This window comes from Arvicola amphibius, chromosome 2, assembly GCF_903992535.2.
Source record: "Arvicola amphibius chromosome 2, mArvAmp1.2, whole genome shotgun sequence".
Taxonomy (NCBI): Eukaryota; Metazoa; Chordata; class Mammalia; order Rodentia; family Cricetidae; genus Arvicola; species Arvicola amphibius.
In genome coordinates this window covers 139,520,336-139,538,752 of record NC_052048.2, presented here as the reverse complement: position 1 = coordinate 139,538,752, position 18,417 = coordinate 139,520,336, and the positions used below count along the sequence as shown (strand labels likewise).

Here is an 18,417-nt window from a genome sequence, read left to right as displayed (position 1 = left end):
CAGGAACATAAAGGGAGGTAGCCCACTCCAAGAAAAAAAACCTTTAAAAGCTATCATTTCATTTTTTATTATTGTAAATGTATGTGCTAAACTATTTTGAAATTTTTTAGTCCTAAAATTTTTAGTGTAATGATCTGTCTTTTCAGTAAATTGCTAGCTTTAAAATTTCTCATACAGATTACTATGATCTTAAATAAAATACTGTGAGATAAATGGTATAATATTAATTAAAGAAGCTTATTTTTGCCAGTGTAATATTCGGTAACAATTCAAATAATAAATGATATCTGTAAGAATGTTAGAAAAAAATTGGCAAGCTACTGGACTAGTAAGTCAAAGGGATTATCCTTTTAAGGAATAAAATGTATGTGATAGATTTTGAGATATCTGTATGAGCCGGGCAGTGGTGGCACATGCCTTAATCCTAGCAGTCATGGCCAAAGGCAGGTGAATCCCTGCGTTCTGGGTCAGCCTGGTCTACAGAGTTCAGGACAGCCAGGGAAACAGAAACCCTGTCTCAACATCATCAATAACAACAACAACAACAAAAGATGTCTATATGTAATTTACTTATTTTTGTGATTGGACACTGGAAAGTTCTGAGTAATTTAACTTTAGCTAATTACTTTGTTGTGCACACACGTGCTTCGGGGGTTACAGCTACTAGGGGAGAATTGTATCTATAATGGAATAGATTAGACTTGAGTAATATCTAGTAGTTATTAAGTTCTAGAAGGCCTAAAATAGAATTTGGGTCCTACATGATGTTGAGCATTTTCTGGGAGGAAAGGAACTCAGTGTCTTTTTAAAAGTAATTTGGAAGCGCTTAGAGAGGCTACATGGGGAATAAGGAGTTAAAGCTGAGGTTGTAAGCGCAAGTATTCTTAGAGTGAGTTGATGAAGTCCATTTCCTTTGGATGCCTTATTTGTTTCTGTTTATGTGTATGGGTGTTTTGCTTTCATGTGTAACTGTACATTCCTTGTGTTCCTGGTGCCTGTGGCAGTCAGAAGAGTGTATCAGATTTCCTAAAACTGGAGTTGGAAACAGTCATGTGGGTGCTGGGAGTTGAACTCTGGAGAGCAGTCAGAGCTCTTAATCTCTGAGCCATTTCTCCCCCCTTGAATACCTTCTTGATCTGCTAATATAGACTAGGAACATGAACCTGTGAATCTGAACATTTTTAGGAAGAAATACTGAAGAATAGTTGGGTTTGTTGTTGTTGCTGTTGTTGGCTATTTTGTTTGAGATGTGGTCGTGGTCTCTCTATGTAGCCTTAGTTGACATGGAACTGTCTGTGTAGATCATGCTGGTCTCAGACTCACAGAGATCTGCCTCCTTCTGCCTCCCAAGCTCTGAGATTAAAGGTGTCTGTTACCAAACCCAGCAATGAATAGTTTTGTTTATACCCATTAATGCTGTTGATCTTGGGTAGTTGTTGAATTGATTGAGTAACGCAGATGGAAAATGCTGGAGAGTGGAGGAAGGGATGGTTGTGGCTTGTTAGACTTCAGTCACACTGTTGGTTCTGATGGTGTCTGCTACTAATGTAAGAAAATAGATGTGGGCCATTGTGTCTTTACAATACAGGAAAGACAACAATGAAAACATGTTTTGCCATTAGTAAAAATGGTGGATTTCCTTACCCTTGCTAGCACATATCTGTAATCTTAACACTTGGAAGTTTGAGGTGGGAGATTGTAGGCCATTCAGGTCCAGCTTGAACTGAACCTGGAGTTCCTGGGCAGCTTGAGGTACATAGTGAGACCCTGACTCAGAGTAACAACTGGCAGATTTAGAGCTTGGGAATGAGAATATTTCTGGCTTCTTATAGAAAGAAGATGAACAAAAAACCCAAAGAAAAATGGTTATAGAATGTCTTTATTTGTAATTGGGAAGGAAAAGTAGACACTAAAGAATAGGCATTAACGCATTAGGCCGGGTGTGGTGTTGCACTCCTGTAGTCTCAGCTAGATGGGAGGATTGCTTGAGTCCAGGAGTTTGGGGCTGAGGTGCACTATGCGCACATTGGGTGTCGCATCAATATGGTGACCTCCCGCTGGGGACCACCAGGTTGCCTAAGGAGGATTGAACTGGCCCAGGTTGGAATGGAAACAGGAAAAAACTCTGTGAGTGGTGGGATTACGCCTGTGAATAGCCACTGCACTCCAACCTGGGCAACAGCGAGACCCCCATCTCTTAACCAAAAGAAAGAACAGGCATTTGGATAAAAAATACCGATACAGTTTTTCATAAGCCAAAGAGTAATTTTCAAGATAAGGAAAACTGCCTCCAAGGTGCAAGGAAGATTTTGGAAGGTAGGATGGAAAGAACTTAAAAGCTAGAGGAGTGAGGTGTAATTCTCTCCTCAGAACGTCACCTCGCTGTTGCACAGCAGTTGAGATGCTCGCGCAAGACCTGCACAGTATTGGGCCTGTCGATGCCCTGTCATGAGAGGAAAAGGGCCAAGGACCTAGAGGCAGATAATGGTAGCTAGGAGGGAGGGGCTCATAAGGCCTCTGCCCCGCACCAAACATCCAGGACTTAATAGTTGCTGGGAGGGGGAGAGATAGTTTATTCAGTGGTATAGCCACTAATAAGGAACCCATAATCCCCCACCTAGGATCCTGTAAGCAACCCTAATGAAACCGATTGGGTCATCAGTAACTCCATGAAAGGAGAAGGGTGAAGTGGGAAGAGAAAGGGGATTATGTGAGTAGGAGGGAATAAGAGAAGAGAATAAGAGGTGAATAAGATTAAAAAATATGCTATGTATGTATGATGCCATAGTGAAACTTAGCATAATCCGTGTGTTTATAAATTTTATGGGGAAACTAGGTGAGACATGAGAACTAAGAGTGTGAGACTAGCCCAGGAGAAAACTAAGTTCTAGACCAGCCCGGTTACATAATTCCACAAATAGAAAAAAGAAAGAAAGAAAAGAAAAACGGAAATTGGTCAGTAATGGCAACTAATACAAAGATTGAGAACTGAGGAAAATAACTGAACTTGGTGATAGAAAACAGTTTGGTAGTACTAAGTGGGTCTCATGCGTAAGGAGAAAGATAATAAAATATTAATGATAATTTTTTTTTATTCAGCTACAATTGGCAGAGAAAGACAAGGAAATAAATGGTCTGGCTTCCCATTTGGAAAATCTCTCAAGGGAGAAGGTATTGAGTAACACACTTTAATAAAATGTGGACATCCTGTAACCATTCTTTACTTTCTTTCGTTTGTTTGTCTTCCATGCCTCAGCTGTCAGCTCTCTGGTAATAAACAGTAGTTCGTGTACCAGTTTCATTTCCAAGTTCCACATCTACCAGTTGTTGAGAAATATGCCAAGTATTGAAAATTACTAATTTAGTCTTCACCACCTACTTTGCATTTAACAATAAGCTAAGTTTACAATATGAATTTTAGTTTTTGTGTTCAGACTTAGGTATTTTTCTTGCAAAGAAGTGAACCTGTTAATGGGAGACAATACTGTTTCTTGCCATTGATTGAACTGAACCAGTGAGTCTCAACCTTTCTAATGCCGCAACCTTTGAATACAATTTCTAAATTTTTGAAAGCTGTGTCTTCTGTGTCAGTATGATGCTTGCCGGTGTGTACAAAGTTCATCTGAGTCAGGTAGCAGTTTTGGTGGCGGTGTAAAATGTGCAGCGTTTGGAAGATCACTCAAGGAGTCTCGCTGTGTTTCTGTAGTGTGATTTGACAATAGTTTGCTTATCCCACTAGCACCCTGCAGTCAGTTGTAATGCCACCATCAGATATGTCTTTCTAGCTGACAGTCATCAGCATCGAACTCCTTTTAGCCAGCAGATTATACCAGCATGCTGTAATTTGTCGTCCTTTTTCCTTTTGTTTCTTTGAGACAAGATCCCACTATGTAGTCCTATCTGGCTTGGAATTCACAGATCCACCTGCCTCTGCTTATTGAGTGCTGGGATTAAAGTTGTGGGCTACCACACCCAGCTTTTTGTTGTTTAGATTTATTTTTACTTATGTGTATGTGTGTAAGTGTATGCTGCCTATATGTGTGTGCCCCCAGAGGCCAGAAGAAGGTATTGGATCCCCTGAAACTGAAATTACAGTTGTTGGAATTGTAATTGTAAGCTGCCCTGTGTGGATGTGTGGTTTCCTAAGGTCTAAAGTACAGAAGGAAGTACAGGGGAGGAATACTGCTCTTCTGTCTGTGCTGCATTCCTCTTCACACCCTGACCTAATTAAACTGTGTGTGTCTCCCCCCGCCCCCCCCCCCCCCCCCCGGTTTTGTTAGGTGATACTCTACCTTTGGTACTTCTGGACCAAGAGTAACACTGAGAACTGTCTATTCACTTAGACTTTACTTACAGTTTGTTGGTTTCTCTCTTGTTTTAGGGCCTTTATTAATTTTCTTTTTTTGGTCAAAGAATATCCTTACCTATTATTTATTCTGTTTTGTTGAGAAAATGTAGGTTTTATACTTAGGCAAGAATAGAGATGCTAAAGCAGGATTGCACTAGTTCGGCATAGGTATCAGCCCTTACGGCCAGTCTCACTCTGTCAGTCTGACTACGGTCTTTGATCTCACATTCTCAGCCAGACTTGTTCATGTGTGGGCTAGACTTCCTAGTACTTACCTCTAAATGCCTAAGTCTTTCTGCCATTCATAGGCTTTCTGAGACAGGCTCTTGTCATGTAACACTGGCTGGCCCAGTATTCTTGATAGAGCCCAGGGTGGCCTTAAACTAAGGGCAGCTCTCTCTTGGGTCAGCCTCCTTGGTCCTGTTTTTACCACTTTTGGTGTTTTTTGCAGAGACTTCTTTTGGCCTGCCAGTTCAGTTAGGCAGTCACACTAACCTTACCCGTGGGATGTGTACTTTTGTTTCATGATACTTTCCACAATTCTTAATTATGCAGATATACTTGTATATATTTTATGCTTTATCAGGTTTCTGTACTTTCTATCTACTTAACTGAAGGCCCATGAAGAGTGCAGAGTGTACCTGTTTTAGTCAGTTATATTTGCAGTCCCCATTACAGTACCTAGTATTTGAAGTCGAGTATCTTTGAATATTTTTTGTTGAATAAATAAACTAATGAAATAAATTTAATTTATGGATAGCATTTGATCATAAAAATATTTGATGAAAGAAATATACTGAGATCAGCAGTTTTATTGTCAGTTTTAAAAATGTCAGCCTTATCAGGAATGCTGTGTTGGACACGTGCTGTCTGCTTTGGTTTTTTACTATTATTTTTACTATAACTATTTTAAATAATAGCTACTCTTAGTCTCCTGTAGTATTGTCATAGTTTATATCACTTTAAATGAAGTATTTGCACTGTGACTTCAAACAGTTTGTTTAATAATTAGTGTCTGTTCCACAAGAGTATTTCTGAGAACTCTAAAAGCTGCCTAAGCATCTGAAGATTAGTGTTAGGTTCTCATTGTTTATCACTGAGCCCTTGGTCTACACACTGTCTAGAAAGAAGCAAGTGCTCATTAAGCATTAGTTGAGTTGATAAGCGATGACCCTACAGTTTTTAAAGATTTATTTTTATTTTTTGTGTGTATGAGTGTTTGCCTGTGTGCATATGTTAACCCCCTCCTCATTAGTTTTTTGAGGGGGAAGGTGTAAAAAGGAAACACAGCATAAGCCAGGGGAAGAAGGAATGAAGGCAGTCTGGGAGGAGGAACAGACCAGAAGGTGTCCATTCTCCAGTGTGTCCGTTCTCCTGGAACTGGAGTCACAGGTGCTTGCTAGCCTCCGCATGAGTGCTGGGAACTGAACAGCGGCCCTTGGCAAGAGCAACAAGTATTGTTAACCCTGAAGCCGTCTTTTTAGTCCTTCCTCCTCATCCAGACCCAGCTGGCTTTGAACTCACTATATAGTCCAGCTTGTCTTCAAACTCTGGTGATTTTCCCGTCTTAGCCTCCTGACAACTTTGTTTTAAACCAAGTTTTTTTTTTTTTTATATGTGTATAGATGTTTTACCTTCATGTATGTTTGTGCCATCATGTGTGCGCCTGGTTCCTAGAGGCCAGAAGAGGGTGTCAGATTTTTAGACAGTTATAGGCTGCCATGTGCTAGGAATTGGACCCCAGTCCTCTGGAAGAGCAACCAATGCTTTTAACTGCTGATGCCTCTCTCCAGCCCACAACTCTATTTTTTAAAAATTTATTTTACATACCTTTCAGTTTCCCCTCCCTCCTCTCCTTTTTTTACCTCCCTACCGCAACCTCTGATTTACGCCCCACCTCTAACTCCCTCCTCCATTCAGAAGGGGTAAGGCCTTCGATGCGAGTCAGCAGAGCTCTTCCTGTGCATCAAGGCTGAATAAGGCATTGCACCGTAGGGAATAGGTTCCAAAGAGCCAGCTCATGCGTCGGGGACAGGTCCTGGTCCTCTGCTAGAGGCCACACAAAAGACCAAGCTACAAAACTGTCAGTCAGATGCAGAGGGCCTAGGTTAGTCCCATGCCTAACCTAGCAGTTGGTCCAGGGTCCAGAGTCTGTCAGTTCCCACAAACTCAGGTCACCTGTCTCTGTGGGTTTCCCCATCATGATCTTGAAAACTCCTATTTAAAGACAAATAATTAGTAGTGTTGCCAAGACTTACATTCAGATTACTTGCATGATTTTGTCGATTGGTAAGTACTGCATTACACTGTTATAACTTTGAGCCACTAGAGTGAAATTAGTGGATTCCTAAGAAATTAAACCTTCACAGCATTTCTCTTTTTTTGTTTGTTTGTTTTGTTTTTGAGGGGGGCGTGTGTCTTGAGATGGTATCTACATGTGTAGGCCATGCTGGCCTCCAATGTCCATCCTCTACCTCCCAGTTACTAGGACTATAACTTATATAAACATTTAAATGTTGAAGTCTCGTGTTTATTTGTAGAAGAAAATGGTGGCTTAAGAGGAGACGTGACTTGACCGAGTCATACGAATGTTTGAGACCTGAAGTCTCTAGGCTGTTTAGGGGTGTCCCTCCACTTTCTTCCCTCTCCCTTCCCTTTTTTCTCCCTCTTTTCATAGAGTTTTTTGGATGGTTCTGGAGAATCAAACCTAGAGCCTTGGGCAGGCTTGACAAGTGTTCTACCATTAAGCTGTGTTTTCAGCTTTGATATTTTGACAGATTTTCAATATAACCCGGGGTGCCTTGAATTCACTTTGTATCTCAGGCTAGCCTCAATTTTGGGATCCTTCTTCCTCTACCATCTGCTGGGATATTGTTTTTAAATATTGGTAGTTAAGACACTTATACTTCCATTTTATAATCATTTTGTCAATTTATGTAGAAGCCTGTTGGGATTGTTAATTATGATTTCATTGTCTCTGTAGTAAGAGGGGAGCTATCAGTGTGAAAATGATTTCTTTATGGACACTTGGTGTACATCTCTCCACTTGGGCTGTCTGTAATCAGTCATATTCTTAATGAGTACAGCTTTTGCTAACTTCCTATGTATTTTCTCATTGATTTCATTCTAAATAGAATCAAACTTTTCATCCTTGTTTCTTATATATAAGAATCATATAATTGATTTATATGCCAGCTTTGTATCTTGTAACCTGTTTAAATTCACTCATTCTTCTAGCTTCTCTGCTGTAGGTTCTTTCTTCATGTTCAGTCATATAATCTGAATAAAGGCAGACAGGTTCATTTCCTGTCTAGTTTCTGCCTTCATCTTGTCTTAGTCACTAGTTATGTTGAAGAGAATTAGAGAGAGCCGCAGAGCCCTTTATTTCATCTGCAGTGGAATCATTTGATCTTTACCTTATACCTTTATAGGTTTCTATAAGAATGTTTTCAAGTTAAATTATTTTTATTCTATCTTGCTGGATTTTTTAAAAACACTGAACGAATTTTGAATTTTCTGCATATTATTGAAATATTATTTTTTAAAAAATATTGTTATTCTTTTTAAAAAATTTTTTAAAGACAATAACTTTAGTGGTTAAACTCTAGTTTTTTTTAAATACTGGATTTGATTTGCTAATTAAGATTTTGCATCAGTGTTTATGAAGGCTGTGGTCTGTAGTTTTTTGTGATATTCTTGCATGTGTGCACATATGCACACAAATGTCTATCCAGGTACACATGCATGTGCATGTGGAGGCTCAAGGTAGATACCAGGAATCCTGGGTGGCTCCAGAATATATATGGCTAGCTTCCCTAACTAACTGCCTTTACTCTGGGAATCCCCCACCTCTACAGCTGCTCATTGTGCTTGACTGCCTGAATGTGGTTCTGTGGCCTGAACTTCAACCCTCATGGTTGCTGACAGACATTTAAACTTCTGAGCTGTCTCCCTAGTGCTTTGCTCGATTGAACGCTGGTCTAGTATTATGTTGGGAAATGTTTTTTCCTTTATATTTAAAAAAAAAACTATACAGAATTAACGTGTATGTGGATTTTTGTTTGGAGACAGTCAATATAGCCCAAGCTAGTTTCCAACTTACCGTGTAGTTTAGGATCACCTTGAACTCCTAATCCTCAGTCTTCACCTCCTCAGCAGCAGGATAGTTGTAAGCTGGCATGTCTGTTGCCAGCTTTGCATTTTAAAATACATTTTAAATGTTTGATAGATTTTTTTTTAGGAAAGGGGCTGACTTCCTTTTTTATACTAAAATGTTGATAGGTAAGTAGTAAGAGGTTCATAGTTTCCCCTAAATTAGTTGAATAACAAGTACTTTTGTTGGGCTTTATCCTGAAATCTGATTTTGTTGAATGTAAGAGGAGCATTTAAGAGGTACGTGCAGCCTCCCCACAAGTGCACCCAGAACGTACTAGGGAGATGTCAGTGCTGTATTTGGGCTGATTGTTCAATGCTGCCTTCATAGAATATTTGGCTGCTTTGTTTATTCATCTTTGTTTTGTTATTTTTTAGGAACTTAAAAGAAGTTTAGAAGATCAAACAGGAAGAAAAATGGAAGATCAGAGTTCCCAACAGGCCTCGAGATGTCTCAACACATGCTCTGAGCAAAATGGGCTTCTTCCTACACTGCCAAATGCACAGCCAGTTCTGCAGTATGGCAACCCTTACACAGCACAGGAAACACGAGGTTATTCAAGTATTGTTTGCTTGGGATTAGCTGATTTAAAGAGTTTTGGCTTTTATTTTTATGGAATTAGAGAGCTGAGGGGTATAGTGAACTCGAATAAAAATTTTCTTTGTGTAATTTGTCATTTTAATTTTTAGTACTGCTACTGACATCATCTACAAGTGATATGTCATGAATGAGTAGTCCTAATTGCTTATCATAGACCCAGTTTTTAGACTTCTGGGTTAAAAATAAAAGAAACCTAAGGGTCTTGCTCTGTAGCCCAGGCTGGTATGTGCTACCATGCCCAAGTGGCTTGCTTCAGCAGCTGCTCTTCTTCTGTAGTGCTGAGAATCCTAGGCCTTCTTGCTCCAGGAAAGCGTGTTGTCACTGAGTGACACCCTGAGTTCCTGCTTGCTTTTCTAATCACTGTGTCTACATACAGAGGAGCTAATTTCAAGAAATGGTTTCATCCGATTTTTTTTTACCCTAAATGTTCATTCCTAATTCTTATTACAGATGGAGCAGATGGTGCTTTTTATCCAGATGAAATCCAAAGGCCACCAGTGCGAGTTGTATCTTGGGAAGACAATGTTGTCTGTAGCCAGCCTGCTCGAAACCTTAGCCGGCCGGATGGTTTAGAAGACCCTGAGGATAGCAGAGTAAATTGAGTTTTCATTGTTTGAGCGTGCCTGCTCTTGTGCTTCTAAGCCTTAGGTGGAGTGTTAAGGGTGTGTGTGGGAAGACTAGGAGTTTTCCTTTCCATGTGATTTCCTTGGTTTTTTGTTTTCTTTCTTTTTTTTTTTTAAATCTTCATTTGAAAAGCCAACTTGAGTGTGTGTGTGGGTGTGTGTGTGTGTGTGGGTGTGGGTGGGTGGGTGTATTTTCAGATTTAACACTTTTCTAAAGTTCAGAGGTTGATTAGGATGTCAGTTATCAGTTTAATCCTAATTATTACTTCCAAAGTAACTTTCTACAATTGTTTGTGGCTCTGCTGGCCTAGAAGAAAACAAAGTGTTAAGATGTAAAGATAATATGCAAAACCTAGTACTGCATTTTAGTTTAATATATATAGCCTGTAAATTTTAAGGTAAATTTTGTTATCTTTATCATATAGTTCATATAATAGCTTTTTTTGTTTTTGAAACATTCCCTTCTTAGACATCCTTAATATTTTTGTGGCATTTCTTATTCTGGCAGCAATGAAAAATGAAGATAATTAAATTAGATTATATGGTATATCGCTTTTTTTTAATTTGTAAATTTATTTTTTTATTTTTTGGAGACAGGGTCTCTTTACATAGCCCTGGCTGTTATAGAACTCACAATGTAGACCAGGCTGGACTCCCAACTCTCAAAAATTCTCCTGCCTCTTCCCAATTTTGGGACTAAAGGTATGTGACACCATGCCTGGCTAAAAGATTATTTTTTTTCTTTCCATTTTTTGAGGTAGTTTTTCTCTATGTAACAGCATTGGCTGTCTTGGAACTCTATTTGCATACCAGGCTGGCCGTGAACTCACCGAGACCCACCTGCTTCTGCATCTGAGTGCTGGGATTAGAGGCATGCACCACCATGCCTGGCTAAAAGATGATTTTTTTTTTTTAAGGGATTTTTTTCACCATTTAGTGAATAGATTCCTTAGAGCAGCCCTTTTGGGGGCTGGGGGTGGGACTCCTTTATTTCATAGCAGCTCTTTTCCGTGCATTGAGATAAATTTCAAGGAAACGGTTTTATCGTGCTCTTTGCAAGTACAGTGGTATCATGACCTGTTTCTCATTTAATATAGTTTGCTGCATTTAATTGCTATTAACCTTTGCAGAAACTGATCAGTGTTCAGACAGGCATGATTTTAGACCTAGTGTTCAAGACTCATAATGGAGAAAAATGTATTTCTCTCTCCTGCCTTTTGGCCTCCTGTGTCTATTACTGGGAATAATTAGGGAAACTGTCAGAACTTGTGTAGCCTATTTAAGGTCTTGAGTATCATCTTACTGCTTTTTTTACAGCTATACCTTACATTTTGCATATTTAATCTGATCATTCTTGGCACAGATGTTACATGTGACAAGTCTTTCTCTTTCATAATCATTGGCTTCGGTTTAATTAGCAGAATGTTCTTTCTGGTCTGTGTGCTTTGCCCTCTTGCAAACCCGTGAGAAGCAGTGTTAGCATCTTAGGCTCGTGTGCCGAGGGCCTTAGATCTGGGAATGACATAGAAGATTCTTACTATGTGTGCCTGGAGTATTTGTGTTTTGTAAACAGAAGATTCTGTGTATTAGAAGGGATGTTTTATATACATCTAAAATTTCTAAAATTCTTGTCATTTTAATACCAAAACTACTAGCAAATGAGGGGTTTTATTATGTAAAATATGTAAGAATATGGAAAGCGAATTTTTCTGTAGGAGTGGCTAATATAGTCCACAGTGCCCCAGTGGGTACCTTAGAGTCAGAGTTGGGATGTCCTACTCTCTAGCCTATCCTCTGCCTCACCAGCTGCTCCTTCCTCTCTTGTACTGGAAACTGCTGGCTTTCAGAACCGTGTCTAAGACTCATTGCGGCATCGTAGTGACACTGGTGGTGGCACTGAGTGTTTCTCTGGCTGTTTCCTGCGGAACCTGTGTATGTGATACTCGTGTTTTCACAGTAGCTCTAAGAGTGGCTGTCAGCACGGCTAGTCAGTCGTGGAAGCAGCCGAGCTCGCTACCCATAGTTGTAATTCACACCACCGGGAAGGTGGAAGTAGGGTAGGAGCCTCTGCAGGTCACCTGTGAAAGCTCTGGCTACACCAGAGGCTCTGTACGTCTCAGGTCGTAGTACCCTGAACACTTCCTCTATAATATTTCCTAGGCCAAAAGACATACCTAGTGAGTATTTATGTCCTAATATATTTAGTAGCCATTCAACATAGTATATCTTAGTTAAAATGTTCTGTTTATTTTCAAATATCTTAGTTACCTACAGGATGTGTGACTGTTGACCAAAGCATAGCTTCTAGAGCTTTGGGATCACATTGAACAAGCTAATTTCCCACTTCATATTTGCTTTTATATAGCACTTGATTTATGTCACAGCAATGCCAGAGACTCGGCTTCTAAAGCTAGAGTGTGGGTGCTCACAGGTTAAGAGCACTGGCTGTGCTTCCAGAGGTCCTGAGTTCAATTCCCAGCACCCATATGGTGGCTCACAGCCATCTGTAGTGAGATGGGATACCCTCTTCTGGTGTGCAGGTATACATGCAGAGACAGCACTAGCATACATAAAATAAATCTTTAATAAAGAAATAGCTGGTGTGTGTGGGAAGGACTGTAGACACTATCCAGACTTGAAACCGAGCAGCACATTGCATTTCTACTTCACATGGTATCTGGCAAATACAGGGTATTTCTACATAATTTGATACTTCAAAATTAAATCCCATGGAACCTACGAATTTCTGTTACCCTTGTGCTGGCAGAGGCCATTTGTTCATTCCCAGCCTCCCAGACCCGAAATAATCACACAGAAACTATATTATTCACAATACTGTTTGGCCAATAGCTTATGTGTATTTCTAGCTAGCTCTTACATCTTAAATTAACCCATTTCTATTATTTTATATTTTACCACAAGGCTTGTGATTTTACTGGTAAGGTTCCAGGGTGTCTGTCTCCTTTGGTGGCAACATGGCGTCTTCTCTGACTCTGCCTACTCTCTATCTGCGTGGAATTCCCACCTTGCCCTATTCTGCACTGCAATAGGCCCAAAGTAGCTTCTTTATTAACCAGTGGTATTGACAGCATTACAGAGGGGAATCCCACATCACCTTTGGCACCTGTATAAGCAATTTTTGGAACCATGATCTCTGTGTGGTCTTTGCTACTCTATAAATGTGGCTCGTACATATACACATTAGTAGCTTTTCCAGGACTGCTGAAGTGGAGATTTCCTGCCTTCAGGAGCCTGAGAATCAGGTGATGTGCAGTCCATTGAGTTTCAGGTGCAGCGATCCAGAGTTCTAATTCTGCTGTTCAAGACTAGATATTTCCCTCTATTGACATACATTTACTTCCCACTTCCCTGCATTTTTTTGCTTTCTTCTTCATTCTTACTTCTATTAATAAAATTGTTTTATTGCAGTTTTCCATATGAGTCCTTTATAATGACCGACCCTCCCTGCTTGAAGATAGTTTCTGTTGCTAAACATTTTTCTGTCACAGTTTTAGTTAGCATTTATTGTTAGAAGTATAGTTCTTAGAGTCTTGTGACTCCAGAATTGCTGAAGATCACAACTTGAGAGAATCAGGGCTGCTCCCCATTTGAACAGTGCATTGCTTGAGGTTCCTCTTTCAATTGTCATCACAATAGAAGTCTTTGTTCTAGTGTGTTCACAAAAGTGACATTCAGTGACATTCAATTCATTTTTACTAAGTAGCCAGAAAGGGTACAATGGGAGGTTCCTTTCTGGATTTTTTTATTCTCTTGATTAGGCAGAGATAAACTTCCTTCCCTTTTTTCACTTTACACACACACACACACACACACACACACACACACTGTACTGTTTAAAATTTGGGTTACCTTAGAATAGTAGTACTGAGTAATAGCTTTTTTGAAATGTCATTTACATATTCTACAGTTTGCCACATAGAGTGTGTAGCTTTGGTTCTCAGCAGTCAGAGTTGTGCAGGCATCACAAAGTCAATTTGGAAACACTTTTTGCCACTACAAAAGAAAGAAGCCCTTGTGTCTTTTACCTGTCAACTATTTCTTTACCCCCAGGAATCCCTTTATCTGCTCCCTTATAAACTTTCTAGTCTAGACATTCAGGTATAAAAATAGAGCCATATCCTATTTGGTCTTTTGGATTACCCAGCATGTTTTTAAAGTTATCCCAGTTTTAGCATGCATTATGCTTAGCAAGGATATTGCTGAATATCATTTCACTGTCTGAATATTTTATATACTTATTTTAGATTTATTTATTTTTATTTTCTGTATAGGAGTGTTTGCATGCATGTATGTCTATGTCCCACACATGTGCCTGCTGCCAGCAGAGGCCAGAATTGGGCATTGGATCCTCCTGGAACTGGAGTTGCAGGCAGTTGTGAGCCACTAGGGGTGATGGGAACTGAACTCAGGTCTTATGCCAAAGCAGCAAGTGTTCTTCTGCATTGGTTACTGTTCTATTGCTGTGAAGACATACTGTGAACAATGCATTTTATAAATGAATGCATTTAATTGGGAGCTTGCTTACAGCTTCCGAGGGTGAGTTGAGTCCCTACCATCATGGCAAGAGTCATGGACTAGATTAGTAGCTGAGAGCTTACATGTTGAGACAGAAAGAAACAAGGCAGAAGGAGCCTTAAAGTCCGTCCCCAGTGACACACCTCCTGATCTCCAAAAACATTTCCACCAGCTGCCACCAAGCACTCAAAGATACGAGCCTGGTGAGCCCATTCTCATTCAGACTCCACACCATCCCAAAAGCTCCAGGATCCTTTTAAAACAAAGCTTCTCAGTCTTCTTCGGTTTCTAATATAACTCGACTCAAGTTTATTATTTTAGAAATTAATATAAAATGACATCTCATTCTTCTGTGTTAAAAACCTGTGTGATGGGGCTGGAGAGATGGCACAGAGGTTAAGAGCACTGACTGCTCCTCCAGAGGTCCTGAGTTCAATTCCCAACAACCACATGGTGACTCATAACCACCTGTAATGAGATCTGGTGCCCTCTTCTGGCCTGAAGGCATATATGTAAATAGAATATTGTATTTATAACAAATAAGTCTTAAAATAAAAAAGCCATGTGACAAATGCTGAAATACATTGAAAATTTTTGAGTTCTTATTGTGCTTTTAGCCCTCCACTCCAGTTCTATTAAGTGTCTGCCTTAATCACTCTACTTCCCAATCCACTCTGCCGTTTTCATTGCCATGGTCTTGAGAATGAAGTAGGATAGACCACAGTGTTGTTTGTTTGAAGACTTGTCTGCTTCCTCGCCATGTTTTTAGTTCTTTTTAAAGAGACAACATTTAAAACTATTTTCTCTTACATTTCAATGTATTAGGAAGAAAGTATGGAAAAGCAACACTGAATATTTTATATACTAAGAATTAAATATTTTGCACAAGCCACTCTCGATAATCTCAGCACTCAGGGGCAGGAATGGGAGGATTTCTGCAAGTTCAAGGCCAGTCCCTCTATCCAGCCCTAAATGCCCTGTCTTAAATCAAAATCAAAGGGCCATTCTCCTATTGATTTTCATGCCAGTCTACCTCATGTCTATCTGCCATAAAAACATACTGAAAAGGAACAACCCATTTTCTGAATTCATATCTTTTAAATGAAAGACAGATGTATAAACAACTTTTTTTTTTTTTTTTTTTTTTTTTAAACCAGAATCTAGGGTCCTTCTCTGGGAAGCATACTCTTTAGAAGGCTCCAGTATGGAACTGCTCATTCAGGAAGTGGTCTTAGAATAACTTCATTATGGTAGTATAGATTCATTTGAGGTCTGAATTTGCATTTTAATGAGTTGGTTGCTTTGAAGACTTTGCATACTTAGTGGCTCAAGCTATCATCCAAATAGGTGATTTCCTTATTTATAAGAAGTTGCTGTTTTCATTATACTATCCAGAGTTCAATATTTCTTCATTGTTTGAGACAGAGGCTCACTTTGTAGCCTTGATTGGTGGGGAATTCACTATGTAGACCAGGCTAACCTCAACCCCTAGAGCTCCACCTGCCTCTGCCTCCTGAGGGCTGGGCTTAAAGCTGTGCACCACCACGTCTGACCTCCCCTGGTACTTTTGACAGGCATGTGCTGCCATGCCCAGCCTTAGAATTCTGCCTTTAAAGCACAATAATATGTATATGATTGTTGCCAGTTTATTTATTGCTTAGAGAGTAGAAACTGCTTTTCCTGTTTTCCCTCCTAGTGTTTACCAAGCAGGCAGTGAACATGTTAATGGACTGACTGTGGCATGTCATTCAGCCTACAGTACACCATTGACTGACTCATGAGCGGTTGGCTGTTCTAAAGTGAGGGAGTGAAGTTAATTGAGTTGTCTGGTCTGTTATGGTGCTGGCCCCTGAGAAGTTGTATTCTAATTTAAATATATGTAAAATAAGTATGTGTAAAAGTTTAAATAATAAGAGTAAAACTGTAATTGGGTAATTTAAGTGTCGTTATGAGCTTACTTGGTTTAAAGAATTTATATTTGGTTCACTTTTCTCAAAAAGTTCCTGCTTTGTTTTGTGGCAGGAAGATGAGAATATGCCTGTTCCTCCTGATCCAGCCAGTCAGCATTTACGTGCTCATGGAGCAGGCTTTTGCTTTGATTCCAGGCAAGTGTTTTCCTTTGCAAAATTACATAGAATTATGTAAAATAAGTGATTCTAAACTTGTTAAAAATGCAGTGCTCAGAATGCAGCATACAGAACACTGGTAAAATACCCAGCTATGTGTCACCCTTTGACAAGCCAGTGGCATAGAAACTTGGAAATAGACACTTTTAAATTGTGTTTGTCGGGTCTGTGTGTGGGTTTGCTCACTTGTGTTCAGGTGTTCAGAGGCCAGAAAAGGGCATCCAGTTCCCTGGAGCTGGAGTCCAGGCAGTTGTGAACCATGCAGAGAGGGTGCTAATCTCTTCTCCTGCAAGAGCAGCACACTCTTACTCAAGCTCCTAAAAACCCAATAGACACTGATGGAAAATTATGAGTTGCATTTATCCTTAGAGTTAAAAAATAAAAACAAGGAGGAATACTAGGTCAGATTTTAACTTAAACAGTTTGTAAGTTTAAAGTAGTCTACCCCAGTGGACAGAGTGGATTGGATTAACTGGCTGGTTGTGATGGGCTCTGACGGAATTCACTCAGTTAGAAGTGTCAGAACAATTTACGACAGGACAGTTGTCCTTAGATGAAGTCTTTGACCCAGGGAGATGTCTTAGTACATCCAAATCCTCTGCCAGGCCTACCGAGGATCACCTAAACTAACAGAATCCAACCAGTTTCTTAGCAGGTGAGATAGCTGAGATCCGAAAACAGATTAGTTATATGAACTCCACCATAAGTAGAATATTGGCACAGCATGAAGAACTTGAGTCCTTCAACACCATCCTGTGTGCGATTAAACCCATTGCCACCATAGTGCCAGTGGGGGAAGGGATACATAAATGGTGCACAGAGCTGCTTGCCAGTTACGACTCCTTGTGGTCCACTGATAGCTCACCTCAATAGCTGCAGAACTGAAGCATATTGGAAAGAGAATGGACAAAGGCTCTAGATAACCTATGCACCAAAAACTGAGTCATGTGTCCCACTTGAGGTTCAAGAGACGGATAATCTTTTGAAAGAAGCTTGCCGCCTTAATGTGGAGACTTTGTCCAAGCCCTGCATAATTGCCCAAGAATTTGCACAACCCCTGTATGATCGCCTTTCTGGTTACAACACAGTCTTCCATCAATTGGCCCAAATAATTGGAAAGATTGCTAAGCATTACAATGCTATTGATGTATGCAGTGCCAAGTTTCAAACCAGCTTTGCAGAAGGTGATTCAGCCCAACATGCTTTGATAGGACTGACTCACCAGGGCCCCTGTCTCACAGAAGCTTTCCCTCCAGAGGTTAAAATTAAGAGTCAAGCTGAGATTCCTCATTGGTACCAGAAGAGCACTAGAGTGGTCCTTCCTAATCCTCAGCTTGAATACGGCTGGGTTTATGTGTATGTTTACCCACTGGACAAAAGTTAAGACTTAAATTTAATGATGACTCAATTTTAGAGTTAGGAGGTTATGAATAGTATGTGGTAATCCAGTTATTAATATAGAATTATTTGATGAGATTGTCCTATTTATTGCCCCAAACCAATTGTGCAGCTTGAGTAATAATATTTTAGCAAGGACTTTTTTTTCCAATAAGGAAAAAAAACAAACAACCAAAAAAAACAAAAAAGCCCAAACTAAAACACTCTAGTTAAAAAGTGAACAAGCTTTTCACAGTAGACTGCATCACATAGTGTCTGACTTTGGTAGGTTTGGGGGCTGTCAATCAATTGTTTATTATGTATACAGTTTTCTGTCTGTGTGTATGTCTGCAGGCCAGAAGAGGGCACCAGACTTCATTACAGATGGCTGTGAGCCACCATGTGGTTGCCGGGAATTGAACTCAGGACCTTTTGAAGAGCAGGCAATGCTCTTAACCACTGAGCAATCTTTCCAGCCCCGCTGTCAATCAATTGTAAAAACCAGATTTAGTGGTGGCTTTGTAAAAAGACAGATGCTGTACACAGAACCAGGAATCTAGAAGCAGAAAAAAAAAATTAAACTGGTAAAGACTTTGAGGATAAGTTGTTTGGTTCAACTGTCAGCTAGCTAAAGTACTTGTTGTATGCTGAGAT

At 39.9% G+C, this 18,417-nt stretch overlaps 1 protein-coding gene across 3 annotated transcripts in view; it reads left to right on the top strand.

The window, feature by feature from the left end:
• Tax1bp1 (Tax1 binding protein 1) overlaps positions 1–18,417 on the top strand; it is a 64,327-nt gene that overhangs the window by 45,058 nt on the left and 852 nt on the right. For 2 of the 3 annotated variants that reach the window (XM_038318474.2, XM_038318473.2), the window contains exons 14-17: positions 3,100–3,171; positions 8,879–9,053; positions 9,552–9,694; positions 16,283–16,365. In XM_038318474.2, coding sequence (XP_038174402.1) covers positions 3,100–3,171; positions 8,879–9,053; positions 9,552–9,694; positions 16,283–16,365 — 473 coding nt within the window. The remainder of the gene's footprint in view (positions 1–3,099; positions 3,172–8,878; positions 9,054–9,551; positions 9,695–16,282; positions 16,366–18,417) is intronic. The other variant, XM_038318475.2, reaches the window with a different exon arrangement.